Source organism: Eptatretus burgeri, chromosome 9 (assembly GCF_056783735.1).
Source record: "Eptatretus burgeri isolate ZD-2024b chromosome 9, Ebu_testis_v1, whole genome shotgun sequence".
NCBI lineage: Eukaryota > Metazoa > Chordata > Myxini > Myxiniformes > Myxinidae > Eptatretus > Eptatretus burgeri.
The window spans coordinates 105,708,660-105,732,429 of record NC_140969.1 but is presented as its reverse complement, the minus strand read 5'-3'; the positions used below and the strand labels follow the sequence as shown (position 1 = coordinate 105,732,429).

The 23,770-nt window shown below is 43.8% G+C and overlaps 1 protein-coding gene across 1 annotated transcript; it reads left to right on the top strand.

Moving 5' to 3' along the window:
• Window positions 1-10,525: 10,525 nt before the first annotated feature.
• Window positions 10,526-23,538, top strand: LOC147020848 (antiviral innate immune response effector IFIT1-like). Its single transcript, XM_085896533.1, has 4 exons — window positions 10,526-10,546; window positions 10,741-10,826; window positions 14,626-14,711; window positions 20,777-23,538. Exon 4 carries the CDS (start codon window positions 20,785-20,787, stop codon window positions 22,075-22,077), a length of 1,293 nt encoding a protein of 430 aa, XP_085752659.1. The 5' UTR covers window positions 10,526-10,546; window positions 10,741-10,826; window positions 14,626-14,711; window positions 20,777-20,784; the 3' UTR covers window positions 22,078-23,538.
• Window positions 23,539-23,770: the final 232 nt, after the last annotated feature.

The window sequence follows — 23,770 nt, the reverse complement described above, 5'->3', positions numbered from 1 at the left end:
CCGGACAAAGACAGTAGGAGGGTTGGGGACTAGCAATTATAAAGAAAAGAAAAATAATATTAATAAAATAAAAAGGGGGAAGTCTAAATTTTCTTGTTGCAAACTAAGGGAGTGGGTATGGACAAAGACAGGCAAAGGCGATAGGTTTGGGGGAGACAGTAGGGTAGGTCCGAGCCCGTTTTCAGAGCGGCCGGCACCACCGCACTCCCTCCACAGAACCTCACGGACCAGACCAGAGGCCGGCCAGCTTCATGAGCCGACTTGAGAGTGTGCTGTATTTCTGGTCCGCATTTGCCTTACCTCACTTGCTTGCCTTTGCCTTGACCCCATGCCTGCTTGTTCTTATTGTATTTCCCCTGTGTCACCATCTCAACCATGTGAGCCAGGACCATCTTCAGGTGTTTGCAAGGACTGCCCTGCAGGCAGCCACTCCACAAAAACTTTGCCAGCGCATGCATCCATTCTTTTTTTGTGTTCTGCTCCAATGACTTTTCCTTCCACAGATCACAGGTCATGGGCCATGGTTAGTGTAAATATTAGAAATTGTAAATAAGTTCTTAACCGACCTGTTGTTTGAGTTAGCGCCGGCAATTTATTCAAGTTGTCCGTGTGAGTCTGATAGTTTAGTTACGCAGCGCACTAGGTTATTTATTTTTGGGACATGTATACAAATGTCGCACTCAGGGATCCATAGGTAAAACGTACTAGGGGAAAAACCTACACCTGCATGGCACACGAAAATTGACGACTCGGGATGAGTCTGTAAAAAGGGGAGGGAGTAGTGTTACGAATCTGGAAGCCATTTGCACACAGTCAGTCAGCAGTCCCCGTAGCTCAGTTATCTCGAAAAGTATGTGTTTATAGTCAGGGTCCCGTCCTTCTGTCTAATGGGTTAACTAACATGTGTGCGCTACGAGTTACTTTTATAGTCACATTTTTTTTTATATCTTGAATTGGCACAACGCCAACACAACCCTCGCTTCACTCCTCTTCCCACGCTGCGGCCGAACGGGCGCTTCGCCCACCTGGCTTTCACCTCTCCGCACCATCGACGCCATTACGCACGTGTTTGGGACCACGGACGTGAGCGGAGGTTTCATCACCTCAGGGCTGGCTCTGCCTTTGCTATATGGAGTGTTCGGCCTGACCAACGAGGGGCGGCCACTAGTCGCCTGACAACCCCTCGTCCAATCCCGAGGCAAGTTCCTCAGAGCGGTTCCCTCGACGCACGGGGGAGGGGAAGGATAAGAGAAGGTGGCGAGCCGTCGTGAGATAGAGAAGAAGCAGGTGCAGATTTGTCGTTACATGAAGATTGCCCGGAGCACCACCAGTGGAATGATTAATAAGTGTGTTGCTCTCATTCGGCTTGCCTTGGCTGGAAGGAGAAGAAGCCTCGTCGCCCGCTCACGTTCTCGTCTTGCCCGCTGGCGTTCTCGTCTACCCGCGGGTGCTCGTCTGGTCTGGTCCGTTCTCGTACTGGCTGGCATCCGTTGCGTCGTTCCTGGTCCCTGGTGCTTGGTGCGGCGACGGAGGTGTGGGTTCGAGTCTTCGAACCAGCTCGTCTCGACCAGACCGCACGAGGCAGACAGGTGCTAGCGTAGGCTCCAGCCCTCAGCTCACCTTCCCTCCCGACTGTAGGGCCAAATAAAGGTTGCGGCCACTGTGTGTGTGTGTGTGTGTGTGTGTGTGTGTGTGTGTGTGTGTGTGTGTGTGTGTGTGTGTGTGTGTGTGTGTGTGTGTGTGTGTGTGTGTACGTACTGTTGTGTTTTTGTTCATTGTACATTTTCCTGCATATTCGGATAACTCTGCTCTTTGTGCCTCCCTGCCTCCCTGATAAATAAACCCCCAATTGTTCAATGTACCAGCTCGTTGTCTGTCACTTTCTTTCTTTGGACCAGCACGGTGCGTGTTGAGAATGAGTGAGGCTGTTCAGGCCGGTAAGTTGTCAATGGGTCCGGCGCGGATTTGGTAACTTCCGCTCGGTTACGCTGGATCCGAGTCGGTAACAGCGACTCGGTTCGGACAAAGTCGGCCGAGGGTGTGGCTTCCCCGGTAGCTAGATGGCGTGGGTACTTAGGTAAATTGGAATAGAAAAGTGGACCCTATCTCACGCCGTCGAAATATTGGCGACCACAGTCCTTTAAGTGACCCGTTGACTCAGGTGTTATCCGGGGTGACGACCTATAAATTCCGGGTGTTCGGTGGGAAACCGCTCTACTGCTCCACCTGGTGGTCGTTTATCGCCACCGAACCCCGGCCCACAACAAATTGGTGATCAGGAGTGCAATTCGGTCCTTCCGCCTCCAGAGAGAAATTCACGGGATTCGGATCAGGGGTGTATGGAGCAACCCCCCCCCCCCCCGTTCCCTTCAAATTACGAGAATTTTAAATTGTTCTCAGATGCACCATGGCGGGCCAAGATGGGCTGGCTCAGGTGGGTTCTAATTTAAATTTAGAAAGACCCATGGTCCAGGATGACACCCCCATGCAGGAAGACATTTCCCCGCAGCCAAACCCAGAATGGGTATTGGGAGTGGAAGGGTGGCGTATAACCACCCCCACTCCGTCAAAGTTCCCCCCCCCCCCGATTCCTGCCGGTTCTGCACACCATCATGGCGGATCGGCTCCGTCATTTGACATGAGACAAATGTTGGAGGTGTTGATGCAGAAAATGGATGCGAGTGCGCAAAATATGAAGGAAATGGAAAACAGAATGGAAAACTAGAGGGGGAGCACTCGGGAGAGTGCAAAACCTCCGCCGCCAATACTGCTGGGTCACTCAAGTGAACCTTATATATAATTCATTAAATATGACGTCAACAGTGCTGACAGAGTTGTAGTTCTTTTCTCCATTTTTTTTTTGGGGGGGGGGGGTGTTGTTAATCACTTAAAACATGTAGGAATGCAAAAAAAAGAAATTGAAATTTTGTTGAAAAAAAAGTTGCAAAAATTTTTTTTCTCTAAATTTTTTTTTGGGGGGGGGGGCGTTGGAAATCACTTAAAACATGTAGAAATGTAAAAAAAAAATTCAAATATATTTTTCAAAATGGCCGCCATAGCGGCCATATTGGATTTTGGACCAAGTCCAAAATTTAATGGCATGATCCTTGGACCATACCTAACACCCCCACCCCACGTCAAGGAGTTTTTTCCGGAATACTGTTCACAAACAAACAAACAAACAAACAAACACACCAACAAACAAACAAACAAACAGAAAGGGGTGAAAACAGTAACCTCCATCCATCTTCGATGGCGGAGGTTAATAAAATGGATGCGAACATGCAAGCGATGGGAAACCGAATGGATGCAAATATGCAAACACTGAGGGGTGAGATGCAGTGCATGGGGTTGAACCTCCAGGTGGGCCAAGAGGTGATGAAGGGGGAATTGAAGGAGGTGGAAGGCATAATGGCGGCACCACGTGGTGGAACGACCGAACTGAGGGTGAGTGCAAAATGTGTTCGGTCCCTGATGGAGACGGGTGAGGTCGAGGGGACGAGCAACCCCACGATAATTTATGGGCAGACGTGTAAAACAAGACATGGGGAGATGACAGAAAAATTAAAGAAGGTGACAGAGAGGTTTGAGATGATGATGGGAGATCCGAAAAATTAAAGAAGGTGACAGAGAGGTTTGAGATGATGATGGGAGATCCAAAAAGAGAGTTCGGGTGCATCTTCTGAGTCACGGGATCCAAGGCTCCCGAGTTTGAGCCCTGTCAGCCGCTGAATTATTACACCAGGAGGTTGACTCAGCCTGTCATCCTTCCGAGGTCGGCAAAATGAGTACCAGTGCACTGGTAAGGGGGACACTGCATCAGCGGTATAGCCACGTCCCAACCAATGATGCAACCAGCAGCCACAGGCTGCACTCGATAGAGAGAGTGAGATGCACCACCTGAATACTACTGCTAAAGTAATGGAAAAGTTACACTCAGACCTATCACAAGTGCAATTTGAAGAGGTGCTGCAAGATGCTTCTTGTTGCAAGATCTTCAAGCTGTTCAGTTTGTACTTGCATCATCTGCGGTGTATAAATGGCAACCTGTCTGCTTTCTGGATGAGCTTTGTGAATACGAGTGAGATCTTGCTTGGCACTATCCGTGCATCAAGGGAAGGTAACTGGCCTCTGCATCTCATATCAGTGAGGAAGATGATACCCTGGAGTTTTGCTTATGACTGGACCAATTACGCAAGATAACTCCCAGTGTACTTTGCCCAGATGAGCATGTTGTAAAATGATTTTCCTGATGTGTACAATCATTTCCAGGCAGGTGGATTTTCAGTGCAGTTGGGTGATCGTAATCCATTTCGTCAGATTCCCCTGGACCAAACCATCGAGGAAACGGCAAACAAGGATACTGAAACTGCTGGGGGAACACGAGGATTCAGTCTAAGACCTGGAGCTGTCAGCAGATACTATCTGACTGCTGAACACAGAAGTATCAGCTTGAGACAGCTTCGGAAAATGACTCGGATGCAACGCCCAGGACTAATTCATGCAGACTTGGAACCTTCTAGGATCTGCAGGGATGAGGCTGATGTTGATGCAATAGTCACTGTCATTCAAGGGTGGACTAATCCCTTTGGATCTAGTTCAGAAATTGTGAGCCTTTCCACAAGGGCTGAGGCTCCAATCGATGTTGCACAAGACCTATTGAATGCTCAAGAGAGGGGTGAAGATTCATACACAGCTTTTACAAAGGAGAGACTTGAAACACCCAAATCACAATCCTTCCATAATAGGCTGCCAAAACAGAACCTTAAGACATTCACAAGTCTCAAGAAAAAGAGTAAAACACAGGTCTCCAACAAAGAATTAATAATGAAAGCTGATCACAGGCTCTTTGGTCATATGGTTTTGATTGCTACTAGTAGGAACCTCCACATGAAGGATGTCTTGAAGCATCCACTGGGCCCATTACCTTGGGCACTGGCCAATTGTGATGGCACACTCAAGAAGACAAACAAGGCAAGTCTTGCAAGGCAACTTGAGAAAATGAGTGCTCCAGCAGACTCCATTCCAGCACCATCTACGACAGTTATCGATGGAATGAGTCTGATGCATAAGATCTTCTTCTTCCTCTTTCGGCTTGCTCCCATTAGGGGTCGCCACAGCGGACCAACCGTCTCCATTTCGCTCTATCCTCCACATCTTCCATTGACACTCCAACCACCCGCATGTCCGCCCTCACCGCATCCATGAACCTCTTCTTTGGCCTTCCTCTTCTCCTCCTGCCTGGCGACTCCATCTTCAACATCCTTCTCCGATATACTCCGCTTCCCTCCTGTGCACATGTCCAAACCATCTCAATCTCACCTCTCTCACTTTGTCTCCAAACCGTCCTACCTGCGCTGTCCCTCTAATATACTCATTTCTTATCCTATCCATCCTTGTCACTCCCAACGAGAATCGCAGCATCTTTATCTCTGCCACCTCCAGCTCCGCTTCCTGTCTTTTTGTTAGTGCCACCACTTCCAAACCATACAACATAGCTGATCTCACTACCATCTTATATACTTTCCCTTTCACTCTTGCAGCTACCCTTCTGTCACAAATCACTCCTGCAACTCTTCTCCACCCACTCCATCCTGCCTGCACTCTCTTTTTCACTTCTCTCCCACACTCTCCGTTACTTTGGACAGTTGATCCCAAGTATTTAAACCAATCCACCTTCCTCACCTCAACTCCTTGCAACTGCACCATACCACCACCCTCCCTCTCATTGAAGCACATGTACTCCATCTTACTCCTACTGACTAACATTCCCCTTCTCTCCAGTGCGTACCTCCATCTCTCAAGGCTCGATTCAGCCTGCTCCCTACTCTCCCTACAGATCATAATGTCATCCGCGAACATCATAGTCCATGGGGACTCCAGTCTGATCTCGTCCGTCAACCTGTCCATCACCATTGCAAACAGGAAAGGGCTCAGAGTCGATCCTTGGTGCAATCCCACTTTAACCTTAAACCGGTCCGTCATTCCTACCGCACACCTCACCGCTGTCACACTGTCCTCATACATATCCTGCACCACCCTCACATATTCTCTACCACTCCCAACTTCCTCATACAATGCCACAACTCCTCTCTTGGCACCCTATCATAAGCTTTCTCTAAATCCACAAACACACAATGTAACTCCTTCTGGCCTTCCCTATACTTCTCCATCAACATTCTCAAAGCAAACATCGCATCAGTGGTGCTCTTTCCTGGCATAAACCCATATTACTGCTCACAGATCGTCACCTCTCCTCTCAACCGAGCTTCCACTACTCTTTCCCACAACTTCATGGTGTGGCTTAACAACTTTATCCCTCTGTAATTTCCACAGCTCTGCACATCACCCTTATTCTTGAAAATCGGAACCAGTACACTTAATCTCCACTCCTCCAGCATCCTCTCACTTTCCAAGACTTTATTAAACAATCTGGTAAACAACCCCACTGCCATCTCTCCTAAGCACTTCCATGCCTCCACTGGTATACCATCTGGGCCAACCGCCTTTCCACTTTTCATCTTCTTCATAGCAGTCCTCACTTCATCCTTACTGATCCACCCCACTTCCAGATTCACTATCTCCACCTCATCCAACCTTCTCTCTCTCTCATTTTCTTCATTCATCAGCTCCTCAAAGTACTCCATCCACCTTCTCAACACACTCTCCTCGCTCGTCAGCACATTCCCATTTGCGTCCTTTATCACCCTAACCTGCAGCACATCCTTCCCAGTTCGGTCCCTCTGTCTTGCCAATCGGTATAAATCCTTTTCCCCTTCTTTTGTATCCAACTTCTCATACAGCTCGTCATATGCCTTTTCCTTGGCCTTTGCCACCTCTCTTTTTGCTTTTCGACGCCACTCCTTGTACTCCTGCCTACTTTCTTCATCTCTCTGACCATCCCACTTCTTTTTCGCCAACCCCTTCTTCCTTATACTTTCCTGTACTTCCTCATTCCACCACCAAGTCTCCTTATCTTCCTTCCTCTGTCCAGATGTCACACCAAGTACCTTCCTAGCTATCTCCCTCACAACTTCTGCTGTCATTGCCCAATCATCCCACCCATCTTTACCACCATCCAACGCCTGTCTCACCTCCTCCCTAAATTTCACGCAACAGTCTTCCTCCTTCAGCTTCCACCATCTGGTCCTTGGTTCAGCCCTCACTCTCTTCCTCAACCTCACCTCCAAAGTCATCCTACAGACCACCAATCGATGCTGTCGAGCTACACTCTCCCCTGCCACAACCTTAGAGTCACTCATCTCTTTCAGGTTGCATCTCCTACTTAAGATGTAATCCACCTGTGTGCACTTTCCTCCACTCTTGTATGTCACCCTGTGTTCCTCCTTCTTCTTGAAATACGTGTTTACCACTGCCATTTCCATTCTTTTTGCAAACTCTACCACCATTTGCCCTTCCACATTTCTCTTGTTGAGACCGTACCTCCCCATCACCTCCTCATCCTCTTTATTCCCTTCCCCAACATGTCCATTGAAATCTGCTCCAATCATCCTTGGATACTCTTTCATCCTTGGATACACTCTTTCATCCTTGGATACACTTGGATACACAATCAACTCTTTCATCCTTGGATACACTCTCCACCACTTCATCTAACTCACTCCAGAAATCTTCTTTATATTCCATCTCACACCCCATATGTGGGGCATATGCACTGATGACATTCATCATCACCCCTTCAATTTCCAACTTCACACTCATCACTCGGTCAGACACCCTCCTCACCTCCAATACCCTGTTGACATAATCTTCCTTCAGGATTACCCCGACACCATTTCTCCTCCCATCCACACCATGGTAGAACAGTTTGAAACCACCTCCAATGCTCCTCGCCTTACTCCCCATCCACTTGGTCTCTTGTACACACAGTATGTCCACCTTTCTTCTCTCCATCATATCAGCCAACTCTCGCCCTTTGCCAGTCATCGTCCCAACATTCAGAGTTCCAACTCTCACCTCCACACTTCTACCCTTCCCCCTCTCCCACTGCCTCCGGACTCGCCTTCCCCGTCTCCTTCTCCTCCTTCGCCCAGCAGTAGCACAATTTCCACTGGTACCCTGCTGACCACCGGTATCGGTGGCGGTCGTTGGTAACCCGGGCCTCGACCGATCCGGTATGGAAATTCGTTTTGTTGTCCGCATAATGTTTTGGCATAGGTTTTTACGCCGGATGCCCTTCCTGACGCAACCCTGGTCGCCTCTTACGACACATAGGGATATGGTACACCTATTCTAACCGGGGCATACACCGGGCCCAGTACAACTGGTACTCATTTCGCCGACCTCAGAAGGATAGCAGGCTGAGTCAACCCCCTGGTGTTTTCGACTTGGTTTATATATACATACATATATTAATTCAGTGTCCCAACGGGGCTTGAACTCAGGACCTCTTGGGTCCCAAGCCACTGCCCTAACCACTGCGCCAACACCAGGCATAGTCTGATGCATAAGATCAATGGTGAAAATAGAACATTTTCAGAACTTTCACAACACATCCTGACCTCAGCTCTTCAGGAAGGTGCAGACAGTGTGAGAATCGACATAGTGTTTGACACATACACAGACCATCACTCAATCAAAACTCTTCAAAGAGAACAGAGAGGATCTGGCTCAGGAATAATATTCAACATTTCTCAAAATCACAGAATCCAACAATGGAAATGCCTTCTCACAAACTCTTATAGCAAGACTGCATTGGTAAAATTTCTGACAAGTGACTGGAACAAACCAGAGATGCTTGAAAAATTAGGTGACAAGAAGCTGTATGTGACTTAACTTGTGCAGAAAATTGCTTCCGACTGACAAAAGATGGATATGATGAGGTCCAACTGCTACAAACATCACAGGAGGAAGCAGACACAAGAATGCTACTCCATGCCAAACATCCATCAACATTGTCTGTTGTCATTATTGCAGATGATACTGATGTATTGATTATCAGTTTAGAATTCAGCAGAGACATAACTGCAAAGCTTTACATGCGATGTGGTACTAAGAACCGCATACGATACATCGATATCAAGAATCTAAGTACTATCCTCAGAGAGAGAGACTGTGGAAAACCTGAGTGGGTTTACACTCTTACACAGGCTGTGACTCAGTAAGTGCTTTTGGAGGACGTGGTAAATTAGGTGCCCTGAAGCTTTGCATAAAAGAGCCCAAGTATCAGAAGGCATTAGGGGATCTTGGACAGCGATGGATGCTCTCCGCAGACCTGTATGACACAATACAGTTCACCTGTCATATGTGTGCCACTAGATTACCAGTTACTGAGGTCAATGACATGCGCTATCAGCTTTTCAAAGGAAAAAGAGGTGACATCGAATCAGGACAGCTTCCTCCTTGTAATGATTGTCTTTACTTTCATGCATTAAGGGCAAACTACCAATCCTGCATATGGCGTCGTAGCCTCCATAATTATCCATCCATCCCAAGTCCTGAAGGTCATGGTTGGGTCCTGAATGAAGAAGGGCAACTTATCATTCAATGGATGAAGGGCCCACCTGCCCCAGATGTTGTGCTTGAGTTTATGTCATGCAAATGCTCACGAGTATGCAGTCATCCTGATTGTCAGTGCATGGCAAATGGGCTTAAATGCACAGAGATGTGCAAGCTACAAACATGTGACAATATGAAGAGTGACTCAGAGTTTACCATGGAACAGGACAGTTCAGATGAGGATGATGCCAGTAATGAAGAATAGTGTACTGGTACTTGCAGTTAGGAAATTAAAGGTTTACTATTATCACAACTAACTTATCAATATTCTGCAGGGCGAGAATGGTTACTAATGGTGTTAATGGAAATTCGATAGAAGTAGATAATGTGACATGGTGGTGGTTGCCTTTTGTAGTGCATCTCAAGGAAATCAGGACCTTTGTCTTTATTGTGTCAAACTGTGTGGTATATAATGGTACATTTTTCACCAAGGCTTATATAACAATACAATGCTGTTTTAAAGTGGTATATATGTTACAGAATTAACTCATTTAAAATGTTTGAAGCACTTTTGAAATGATGAATCGATAACAAAGATAATCCCGAAAGTATGCATGATACTCGTGTTTATACATTTAGTATAGTAATATATCAATCTAATAATCACTAAAGAGTATCTTATGAAACATAGTTTTGCGATATTGTAAAGATTTTAAGAAAATAATTCCAGGAGGAGGAAAAAAATCAGTTATTTTCCTACATTTTTGTCATTCTGGGGGTAGTGATAAAGATTGGTGCGCTCTGGCACGAAGCTACCACATAGAAAAGTCTTCATGGACTTTTTGGACTACTCAGATGTTTAGCTATCTAAAATACATGATAAAGTCTGGTGCTTCCTGATGGCAGTCATGAGCCAAATTTGAGGTCTGGGCTCAAGGTCTACTGGCAAGTTCGGTTAGTACTGTGCAGGGAAGTGAGTTTCGGTGACGAGTCATTGCTGGGAAATGGAACACGTCACGCGGTAATTCGAATATAAACACCCTAACTCCTGCATGACAGCACAGGTTTCAGTGCTGTTCTCATCCAGGTGAGTGAGCTGCATTGTTATGTGTAATCTGTCTTTGGTAGCATGTTCAGGATGGAATACAAAGTATATTTTGTGCCTGTAATCTATTTCCAGATAATCTGATCCCTGAGCGAAACACCTTCACTAAAATCAATGATTGCTCCTTCGGTCTGATAACAATGTCATCGAATCTCAATTGTTTTTTTTTTTTTCAGGACATTCGGCGAAAACTACCTTTTGCTGCCAACGAGGGAAGTTCTGAGTTGTGTTGCTGTTCATAAACATAAGCAAGCATCCTCAAGTACGGGCCATCTATTTACCACATACACCAGGGTTTGGGTCTGCATGGACATGGTGTGTACAATGGCAGCATGGTGGGTTAAACGATTGTCTTAGCTCTCAGGTATGAATGTTGATATAAATTGTTGGAATCCCGACTGGGTTGGAATCCCGACTCGACTATAAACTGTGAGTAGTGGCAGCACGTTGCATCACAAAGTGCACGATCATTGGTGATTGATAAGCTGGGTGTCCTGTATACTAGCATTAGTTAATCGATGTTAAAGATCCCAAGCTATGTTTGGTGACGAGTCAGCGAGTTATCGCCGGCATCCTGAACAAATTACAAATAAATGCTCGTCAGAACCGAAAGCCTGGCCAGTTCATTCGTGAATGGTTTTAGTGAAAGGCAATCATGTCTGTACCTCATGGCTGTCCTTATTTTATTTTAAACGGAAATTTCAAGGGGCAGACCCGAATTTAGGTTGATATTTATGAGAAAAAAAATATATAAAAAAGTATGAACCCGAAAAAAAACATTTTAGGGGTTGCGACCATCCATAGAAATTTGAAAAAAAAGAAATTCATTTTATATTTTTCTTTTTTTAATTTTATGCCAAAATGACATTAACAGGTAATGTATGATGTTTTCTGGTGCATTAGAATCTGAAATACTGCAGAAAAATATTGTTGAACTTGGCAAAAATATTGTTGACGGACTCTGGTAATTCCGCTCGGTTATAATGGACCGAGGTCGCCAGAGCGACCCGGTTCGACAGAGCCCGTCGAGAGTGTGGTTTGCCCGGTAGCGAGACTGCGTGGGTACTTAGGGTACTTAGGTATATTGAAATTCGGCAATTAACCCTACCCCACGTGGTCGAGGTATTGGCGTCCACGGTCTGCTAAGGGACCCGTGACCTTTGGAATTATCCAAGGTTCACGACCTAAATTCCGGGTGTTCGGTGGGAGACGACTCCACTGCTCCACCTAGTGGTCGTTTATCGCCACCAACCCCTGGCCCACAACAATATCACAGGTAAACTCCTGTAATGTGTCATACAGGTCTGCTGACAGCATCCATCGCTGTCCAAGATCCCCTAATGCCTTCTGATACGCTATTTTATGCAAAGATTCAGGGCACCTAATTTACCACGTCCTCCAAAGGCACTTACTGAGTCACAGCCTGTGTAAGAGTGCAAACCCAATGAGGCTTTACACCCTCTCCCTCCTCGGATAGTACTTAGATTCTTGATATCATTTTGTTTTGATATCTTTGATAAAAGGAGGTCGTTTTGTTGTTGGTGTTTAGAGAAGGCACGTAACCTTTTTGAAGGGTGCAGGAGTCCATTGACCGGCTGGGAGCGTGGCTGTGGAACGGTGAGTATTGAGTAGAGGGCACCCAGGGCACTGGACTAGTCGGCCAGAGTAGGCCATGGGTCCAAGGAACCGGGATAGTGTACTGGGCACAGGTGACCCATCGGAAACTGGACCCGTAGCGCCGAGATGCCACATGGGCATATGCGGGGGAGTAGCCGGGAAGGGCAGTCCCCGTGTTAATAGGGAGCAGGTATGCTCGGAGACAGCCTCAGGGCCCGGGGATGCCGTAGTTAGAGTTCGGCAGACGGAAGTCCCTGCCAGTTAAGCCACACTGCCCAGCCACAACATTGTGCAAGGGCACGAGAGAAAATTTGTGGGCAGGGCCCAAAGTAATAATGGACACCAACACACGTGACGGGAATCGTGGTTGTTTGAACCGATAGTTTAAAGTGACAGGCGTGTTGAAAAGCCCCGGGCATAGTTTAAAGTGTAAAAAATGCTAGGGTAGTTAAAAAAAAATGTACCCCTTCGCTGGACTCATACTGAGAAGATTGCTGAACTCTGTGGAGGTTGTTCTAAGGCTTTGTTGGGCCTCGAGGCAGGACACTAGTCTCTCTCTTATTCCCCTCCAAAAAAAGATCTTCGGGGTTCGGAGTCGACGGACAGGATAGGTGAGCCAGACACAGTAGGAGGGTTGGGGACAAGCATTATAAAGAAAAATATATCTATTAAGAAAATAATGATAATAAAATAAAAATGAATAAAAAGGGGGAAGTCTAAATTTTCTTGTTGCAAACTAAAGGAGTGGGTATGGGCAAAGACAGGCAAAGGTGATAGGTTTGGGGGAGACAGTAGGGAAGGTCAGAGCCCGTTTTCAGAGCGGCCGGTAAATAAGGTGCCCTGAAGCTTTGCATAAAAGAGCCCAAGTATCAGAAGGCATTAGGGGATCTTGGACAGCGATGGATGCTCTCCGCAGACCTGTATGACACAATACAGTTCACCTGTCATATGTGTGCCACTAGATTACCAGTTACTGAGGTCAATGACATGCGCTATCAGCTTTTCAAAGCAAAAAAGAGGTGACATCGAATCAGGACAGCTTCCTCCTTGTAATGATTGTCTTTACTTTCATGCATTAAGGGCAAACTACCAATCCTGCATATGGCGTCGTAGCCTCCATAATTATCCATCCATCCCAAGTCCTGAAGGTCATGGTTGGGTCCTGAATGAAGAAGGGCAACTTATCATTCAATGGATGAAGGGCCCACCTGCCCCAGATGTTGTGCTTGAGTTTATGTCATGCAAATGCTCACGAGTATGCAGTCATCCTGATTGTCAGTGCATGGCAAATGGGCTTAAATGCACAGAGATGTGCAAGCTACAAACATGTGACAATATGAAGAGTGACTCAGAGGTTACCATGGAACAGGACAGTTCAGATGAGGATGATGCCAGTAATGAAGAATAGTGTACTGGTACTTGCAGTAAGGAAATTAAAGGTTTACTATTATCACAACTATCTTATAAATATTCTACAGAACTAGAATGGTTACTAATGGTGTTATTGGAAATTAGATAGAAGTAGGTAATGTGACATGGTGGTGGTGGTTGCCTTTTGTAGTGCATCTCAAGGAAATCAGGACCTTTGTCTTTATTGTGTCAAACTGTGTGGTATATAATGGTACATTTTCACCAAGGCCTATATAACAATACAATGCTGTTTAAAGTGGTATATATATGTTACAGCATTAACTCATTTAAAATGTTTGAAGCACTTTTGAAATGATGAATGGATTACAAAGATAATCCCCAAAGTATGCACGACACTAGTGTTTATACATTTAGTATAGTAATATATGAATCTAATAATCACAAAAGAGTATCTTAAAAAACATAGTTTAGCTATATTGTAAAGATTTAAAGATAAGAATTCCAGGACTCGGGAAAAAATCAGTTACTTTCCTTCATTTTTGTCATTCTGGGGGTAGTGAATCTAGTGATAAAGATTGGTGTGCTCTGGCATTATAAAGCGACCACATAGAAAAGTCGACATCGACTTTTTGGACTACTCAGATGTTTAGCTATCTAAAATGCATTATAAAATCTGGTGCCTCCTGATGGCAGTCATGAGCCAAATTTGAGGTCTGGACTCAAGGACTACTTACAAGTTCGGTTAGTACTGTGCAGGGAAGTGAGGTTTAGTGACGAGTCATTGCTGGGAAATGGAACACATGTCACACGGTAATTCCTATATAAACACCATCACTCCTGGATGAGAGCACAGGTTCCAGTGCTGTGTTCTCATCCAGGTGAGTGAGCTGCATTGTTATGTGTAATCTGTCATTGTTAGCATGTTCAGAATGGAATAAAAAGTATATTTTATGCCTGTAATATATTTCTCGATAATCTGATCCCCGAGCGAAACACCTTCACTAAAATCAATGATTGCTCCTTCGGTCTGATAACAATGTCATCGAATCTCAATTGTTTTTGTTTTTTTTCAGGACATTCGGTGAAAATTACCTTTTGGTGCCAACGAGGGAAGTGCTGAGTTGTGTAGCTGTTCATAAACATTAGCAAGCATCCTCAAGTAAGGATAATCTATTTACACACATACGCCAGGGTTTGGGTCTGCACGGACATGGTGTGCACGATGGCAGCATGTTGGGTTAAACGATTGTCTTAGCTCTCAGGTATGAATGTTGATATAAAGTGTTGGAATCCCGACTGGGTTGGAATCCCGACTCGACTATAAACTGTGAGTAGTGGCACTGCGTTGCATCACAAAGTGCACGATCCATTGGTGATTGATAAGCTGGGTTTCTGTATACTAGCATTAGTTAATCGCTGTTAAAGTTTGAGATATTTTTCCTTTTGTCTCAATTGACACGTTTCGCTCAAATAGACAATGTCTTTTTTCAATGTCTATCTCACATTGTCTATTTGAAATAGAGAATGTCTATTTGACCGAAACGTGTCAATTGAGACAAAAAGAAAAATATCTCAAACTCTAAAAGAACAAGACGATGACGATGATGAAGCACCGAAAACTGGAAGATTTCGCATTTCCGAGAAGCAGAAGTTTTTTTGATGTATTGCATTTGAACTCTGATTTTCTGCACAAAGACCCAGATCAATGGGAAACTGAAGATAGTTTCGTACTATCGTCAGCAAGCTGAAAGTTGTGAATGACTGTGCAGAGCGTGGTGTAGCCCTGGCGACTGAGTACAACAGTCTTATTACGTACGATGAGGAGCAAAAGCAGTACCTATTACAAGTGGTAACTGATCACCAAAAACGATTCCTGGACTGTAAGAAATCAACTTTGAACAAGTGAACTATAGCTCTTGTCCCGTCTGTTCAAAGACTCTGTCTGCAAACTGCGGAGTTAGAAAAACGCGAAAAATACATAAAAATCTTGATTTTTTTTTGACTTTTCAAGTTTCACTGAGATGGACTGGAAAAACCTTGCCAAGTTCAACAATATTTTTCTGCAGTATTGCAGATTCTAATGCACCAGAAAACATCATACATTACATGTTAATGTCATTTTGGCACAAAATTTAAAAAAAGAAAAATATAAAATGAATTTCTGTTTTTTCAAATTTCGATGGACGGCAGCAACCCCTAAAATATTTTTTTTCGGGTTCATATATTTTTTTTAAGATATTTTTCTCTCATAAATATCAACCTAAATTCGGGATAGCCCCTTGAAATTTCCGAAAAAAATAAAATAAGGACAGCCCTACTGTACCTGATCCACACCATTTTGACTGAAGAGGTCAATTTACTGAGCTTACATGTCATAATCCTCTTCCTTTAATAACTTTGCATGACTTGGCATTATACATTCCTTATACAATTCACAGATAAGCAATGGTCATGCAATTTTTTTTTTTGTACACCTTGTTGAGGCTCGTATGAGAGCTAACACATAACGCACAGCTAGGGGGGCATGAGACAAGAGGGGCGGGAGTGGGAAGGACAAAACAGTGGGGAACAGCAACATGAGGACAGTGGTTCCCAATCGTCTTCTATGCCCCACACCCCTAGGAAATGTTAGATTAATGTTCGCACCCCCTTCAAAAGTAATATCACATTTGAAGATGAAGAAGTCTAATTTATAATTTTTGAACCACAAATTGAACCACATACAATACTGCGGGTGAACAAATTGAACTTAAAAAAAAATAAGCTTTTAACTCAGTGCATAAAATGCAAGTATAAATTTAGAAAGTGGATTCTAATTTATTCAGAAAAAATTGTAAACAGTAAAATCAATCCCAATTGTGTACATAAAATTCAATGACTTCTTTGCTCCTGCTTCTCATTCACGATTTTGTCAAAACGTGGAACTTTCTTGCTGACTGCCATCCGTTGGTCTGCCTGTGGATTCAGGCGATTCCTAGATTTTGTCTTGATTGACAAAAGAGAACTGAATCCACATTCACACAAGTATGTTGTTGCAAATGGAATGAGGACACAGAGTGCTTTTCCACCAAGTCTTGGGAACATATCCAGTGCTGCACACCAAAACTCCTCCAAAGTCTTGCTGTCAAATTGCATTTCAAGAGTTAGATTTGTCCGCAAATCAATAAGATCTTCCTTCAGCTCCTCATCATCTGACATTTTCTCCAAATTATAGGAATACGGATTCATGATCCATTCTTCTGAAATCTTCAGGTCTCCAGCAGCAAAATATCCATCAAACGATTCTGACAGCATTTCCAAATGAGCCACAATTTCTTCACGCACAGTAGGAGTTATGGATCCAGCATCATCAACAATCTCTTCTAGTGAAGGAAAATTTAAGAGACTGCCTCTTTCCATCCTTCGACGCCAAAGATATAACTTTTCTTTTAAGGAATTCAACTTTTCACAAGCCTTCAATATGTTTATCCCTTTTCCTTGAAGAGAACTACTCAGGTCATTCATACGAGTGAAAATGTCAGCTAAGTAAGCCAGCATTTGGGCGAATTCCTGTGATTCCAATGCCCTAACCAGATCACATTCACGCTCCTCCAGACAAACTTTGATTTCTTCCCGCAGTTCAAAGAAGCGGGTTAAAACTTGTCCTCGTGACAACCAACGGACTTCTGTGTGGAAAAGCAAAACTGAATGCTCACACAACCCAGATCCTCACAAAATGATTTGAAGATGCGATGGTTCAAAGCTCTCCCCCTGATCCAGTTGATGATCTTCACACAAGTATCAAGGACTTTCTTCAAATTTGGAGGAAATGTTTTTGATGACAAAGCATGCCGATGAAGAAAACAATGGGTAACTTGCAAGTCTGGAATCTCCTTTTTAATCAATGCAGAAATTTAAATAGTACTCAAAACACACGTTTCGACACCGTTTTACAATTAATTAATGTCAAATATAAAATACTAACTTCAAGACTATTAAACAAGCAATTGTTAAATCACCATTATTCCGCAAAAGTGCCTAAATACTAGTTTTCCGAAAGTTTATAATGTTCACGATTAAATTCTATTAATAAAGTGTTCACTAGTGGTAGTACGCAATAATACGTATGGCGGTCAATGTGCTAAGATAAATCACACTTAGTATGGAGAGACAATGCAAATTTGTAACACGCTGCAACAGTTTCCCAGCCCATCACCGCGTGTACTATAACCAGTCACTCGCCCGTAAAAATGATCAAAGACAAATATCTTGTGCCTACAGTGTAGGCGTAATGATGTACAATGATTATGTCAGATGTTGCGTTATAATGATTTTAAAAGCAATACTCTGACAATCAGTTACTTTACTTGTATGTTAATTCTGTTATTCTCTCCTTTTGATTAAATAGTCGTAAACGAGATTACTATCTACGCAACACAACCACCTACTATCACTTCTCAAGGCACACTGGCAGCTGGCTGAGTGATGACTCGTGACTCGTCACTCAAGGACACAAGCCACTCTTTGTCGCACCCCCTGAAATTCCATCTCGCACCCCCAGGGGGTGCGGCCACCCCAGGTTGGGAACCCCTGCATGAGTAGATCTGTGCAAGGTAGAGGGATAAGGCAGGGAACATGGGGAATACAAGATGGATATCACAGGGACTTTCAGGAAGGAAAGCAGGGAATTTGAAGGAGGTGGCTTTTGGGGTGGATTAACTGGGGTAGAAAAGATCGAGGATTTGGATGGGGAAAGATAAGAGCGTGTGTGGGAGTTTATTCCAACGGTGGGAAAAACAGGAATTAAAGAGAGAAGTTGAGCAGCGATTCGTGATTTTGGTAGTTTTACTGGAAGGGGGTTGTTGATGGACCTTGAGCACCCTGCGGAAATATGGTGGGGACAAATCCCAGACAGAGCAGGGGGAGGGGCGAGACCGGTGAGGATAAGGTAGAAGACAGAAAGACCACTGACCTGCCTGCGGTGAGAGGGTGAGACTCAAAGACTCAGCTTCATCGCGGGAGATACCATTGATCCTAAATGCCTTGGTTTCCACAGCATGAAGCCGAGAAAGGTGAGAGGCAGGAGCACCAGCTCAGAGGGGAGAGCAGTACTCCATCAGGCTGTGGATGAAAGCTTTGTATGTGGTCAGTAGCTCAGGTGGGCCAAGGAAAGACTTTGCATGACGGAGGATTCCAAGTCGGCGACTGGCTTTAGAGACCAGGTTGGAAATGTGGCTTTCCCAGGAAAGATCATGGCAGACAGTGAGACCCAGAAGCTTGAAAGAAAGGACTTATTCCAGAGGATTGTTGAGAAAGTAGATGAGGGGGGGGGGGCGGGTTCTAAACGGTTCTTTCGGAGAGATATAGAGAGAGTGTGAGATTTGTCACGATTGAAAGACATGTTCCACGTGTTGGACCAGTTTGTGATTTTACCCAGATCTGCAGTGAGCGAAGAAGCTGCTGCTTGCCGGTCTGAGGGATGACAGATGGTACAGCAGAGGGTGGAGTCATCAGCAAAGAGAAATAGAGGATTTTGCAGAGAGTCGGAGAGATCATTGATGAAAACCAGAAAAAGAACAGGGCCCAGAACACTGCCTTGAGGAACTCCAGCCTGGACTGGAAGAGGGGATAAGAGAACTCCATTTCGGGCCAAATGTTAACTGCAACAGGAGAAGAAGTCTGTGAGCCACGAGTGGAGATGTCCTTGGATACCATTGGAAGAGAGTTTGGTGAGCAGGGCAGGGTGCCAGACCGTGTCAAAAGCACATGATATGTCTTGTGATGTGGCTCTGATTTCATGTCCGGCATGGGGGATCTCCATCCATTGTTGGGAGAGCAGAAGCAGCATATCCAGGGTAGAGGACATGGTCTGAATCCAAATTGATGATCGGAAATCAGGCCATTGGAGAAGAGGAAGGATTTAATGTCTGAAGCGATGATGGATTCCTTAACCTTGCTAATGATTGGGAGAATGCTGATTGGTCTGTAGTTGCAGGGATCTGCTTTTGCACCTTTCTATGCAGGGCAGTAATGTTTGCTGATTTCCAAGCAGATGTCAGATGACCTTGAGCAAATGAGAGGGTGAATAGAACTGAGAGAGGGTGAGCAAGAGCAGAGGAGCAGGTTTTTAGGACACGTGGGCTGATGCCGTCTGGACCGGTTGCAGAATCTGAGTCGAGGTTTCTTTCAACAAAATATATAATTTGTCATTGTAAAAAGTAGTTGCATTTACAAGTCATCTCTCTCCCCAATCAACGAAAACCATCAACCACATCCACAAAGGTTTCAGCATTTTTGTGTAAGGTTATCCTTGCTTGCAAGACCCTCTAGACCCCCCGAAGACCCTTCAGAACCATTACACCTCCAAGGCCCTTGAGAACCCAGCAACCCTTTAAGAACCTTTAGAGCCATAAGACTGCTTAGATCTTTTATAACACTAAGACCCTTTAAAAAGGTAAGTCCCGATCGACCCCATTACACCCTTTACATCCTGTTGGACTCTTTGGAACCCTAAGATCCCTCAGATTAATTTCGACCTTCAGACCATTTCGAACCTTAAGAATCCCTAAAACCTTCTTTGACCCTTTAAGACCACAAGAACCCTAAGAGCATTTAGAGCTTATTTCACCCTTTACAACTCCTAAGACTCCTTTCTACCCCTTTAGACCATTAGACATTCACACCATATAATCTATATATTACTAAAACTCTCATCTTGTGTGTGTATATATATATATATATATATATATATATATATATATATATATATATATATATATATATATATATATATGTATGTATGTTCCCGAAATAAAGCCAATACGGTTCAAAATAGCGCAAAAATTTTAGGGCCACCTTACTGACCATTCTCCTGCAGTGTGCAGTATCAAGTTTCGTTCAAATCAGTCAACGAAAAAAATTATTAAAAAATTAATTGACCATTCAGTCAAGTACTCTTCTGGAGAATTTAATCAATGTAAACAACCTCAGTGATATAGTTTGCTGGAGCTATCTTTTTTTTTCTTCAAATGATTTTTTTTTTTCATCAACCGCTGTCACAATGGGAACTCAATGAGTTCACGGGTCGTCTACTGATGTTTTAAGACCGTTTAGACACTTAAGACCCTTCGGCTCGTTTTTACCTTTCATTTAGTTAATGCATCCTTCCATTTATTTTCTACACAAAACAACTCTTGGCGAGGGTCTGTAATCTGATTGCTCTTTTTCGTTCTCAATGTTTTTCAGAAACTGATATGGTCGATCAAGGTTTAGAAGCAGAGCTGAAACAACTGGAATGCCACTTCACCTGGAACCTGGAAGCGTCTGTTCGAGGAATCTCATGGCTCGAAGAAGGAATTGAATTCCAGATGACATACAACTCTGAAGTTTGGAAACCTGCAGCACACAACTTCCTTGCTTTCATTGCTGCAATGAAGAATAGTTGGTCTTGTGCTCTGCAGCACCTCGCTGCAGCTGAAGAAGCTTTTCACAAGACATCCCATCAGGAAATGAGTGAACACAATCTGGTCTTGTACAGCAATTATGCCTGGGTCTATTACAAAATGAACAACCAGCAGGAAGCCAATTCTTATCTCAACAAAGTACAGAAGATAAGCTGTGAAACCAAGGGCAGAGATTGTACCTCACAGGAGAATCCACAAGTGCTGGCTGAGAAAGGCTGGACCTTGTTTCACTGCGGGTTTGATCATTACAGCAACGCTGCAACCTGTTTCAAAGAAGCATTGAAAAGTCAACCGGATCATGTTCAGTGGACTTTAGCATGTGCCATTGCATTGTGGCGTTTGGAGTGGAAATACAATCGATGGGATTGTTTCAGCAAAAAAATTTTGGAAGGAGAGAAACTTCTCAGACGTACCCTTGAACTTGACCCAGAAAACAGTATGGCTTCTGTACATCTGGCTTTGCGTTGTCAAATGAAACAGCAACGTGAAGAGGCATATTTGCACTTGGAGAAAGCCTTGCACGAGGCCTCAAACCATCCTACCATTCAGAAGTACTGTGGCCTATTTTTCGAACGTGAAGGCTCTTCAGAAGACTTGGATGAAGCAATCAAAATCGTTCAAGCTAGTTTGAATATCAACTCCAATAACCCTACAATTTGGTACACTTTGGGGAAAGTTTACTACAAGAAAGCCAAACTTTTGAAAAACGAGAGAATGGCATCAAAGACCAAACAAGATCAAATTAAATGTTTCTTGGGCAATTCCATTTACTTTTGCCAGAAATCATTTGCTGTGTCTGAAAAGAAATTTGTCATGCCAATGTGCGATGTTGCAAAAATTTATGCTGAGGATGGAAAGATAGATCAGGCACGTCATCTCTACAATGATCTTTTCACTGACCAAGAATGTACGAAGAGCTTGGAAAATGTTCAGATTTTGCATTCTCAGTTTGGATTGTTCCTTCAGTCGCAAAATTATGTTGAAGAAGCAAAAAAGCATTTTACGTTGGGCTTTCATATTAATGAGAGTCCATTTGCAAAATACATCTGCAAAGTGGGACTGGAGAAGTTATCTCAATTATGATCCTGATTTTAAAAACTCAGTTCATAGCAATCCATCATTTCCTGTTATCTCCTCTGCCACCCATTATCATTTACATTATTGTAGAGCATTGGTTCCCAACTTGTAGTCTGCAGACCACTTGTGGTTCATGAGTCACTCCAAAAAAAAAAGAATATTTCAAGTTGTACATGCTTACTTAATAACAGCAGGTCGTTCAAGTTTTCTCCTTGACTTCCATCATCTTCATATATATATTGTGTTCTTTATACAATACTCTTCTGCATTTGTTGGCTTTTGATGCAATTCTAAGCCAAACCATTCAAAGCAGCCATTTTAACCAAAATAGATACAAATATGAACTTTCCGTTCATGTTCAACAACGATGTACATCGCAGTCCCCACAGTGTTGTCACATGCTGAACACTGTACAATCATTTTCTACTTTTGTATTGCATCCCACCTAACTCGTCTTCGTATTTCCGGAGTGTACTTAAAAAAAAAATATCACGACTGGTTCGACTCGGTGATCAGTGAACACACAGTGCATTGCAAAATGGAGAGATTTCTTATACGAGCGAGTGGTAGTGGGTACCAGCCTGGGCCTATGACTGGAAGAGGAATCTCAGCCACCTTCAAAGAAACGAAAGCCTCCCTGTCAGAAATGTCATCCAGAATATTTAGCATTGGGATGTATATTTACTGAATCCAAGGATGAATCAAATCGAGTGTGTTATTTGTGAGGAGGTATTGTCAAACGAAGCGCTTAAACCCGTGGAATTTCACCGCCATTTATCTACAAAGCATCCTGATTGTGAAAAGAAGCCACGTTGAGGTATTTTTAAACAAAAGAAACAGGAACTTTGCCATCAGGAGTTTTCAATGTGGAGAATGACAACTTCACTTAATTGTGGTGTGAAAGCATCTTTTCTGATTTCATTGAGGATTGCAAAGTCCAAAAAACCCCACACCGTTGGGGAACCTGTTGTGATGCCCGGAGTGACGGATGTTTAAATGTTTATTTGGCTCCGAAGCAATAAAATATTAAAAAAAAATACCTCTAACAGCTTGCCTCCACTCCAATTATTCCAAATGATTCAAGAAATGACACACGACTGTAGCCTGACTGCAGCCCAAACAACAGCGCCACCACTTTCAAGAAATGACACACGATTATAGAAGAGCAACATGTTCAACGTCTTCAAGGTAAGAGATTCGCCATTCAACTCTGAATCCTCAGATGTTTCTGATTTAGCTTACTTACTTTTTATTTTCTGATTTTTAAATGTTAGTGAAAAAGGGGGTAAGTGGTTTGAAGGAAAAATAGAGACACCAAGCTGTTAACAGCTTGGTCTGTATACTGTAAGGGGTTGAGAAACACTGTTGTGGAGTAAAAAAAACAAAAAGGATAAAAGAGTCTTGAAAGAGCTATTTATATTCTTGACTGGCCAATACCACCGGTCACTTCGCGAACGGAATACTAAACGGGAGGGGGGGGGTGGAGGAGAAAGAGGGAGAGAGGGGTGGGGGGGGGAGGAGGGGTGGGGGAAGAGAAGACAGGATGAGGTGAGAGGAAGGGAACGTAGACGTGCGGTGGAGCGTTAATTATGATTCATACTGTTTCATCAAAATGATTCTGCAAAGATTAATAGGAAGAGATGGAAACAAAATAATGTCTGAAATCCATTTTCTACCTGTCATACTATCAACATGGTCC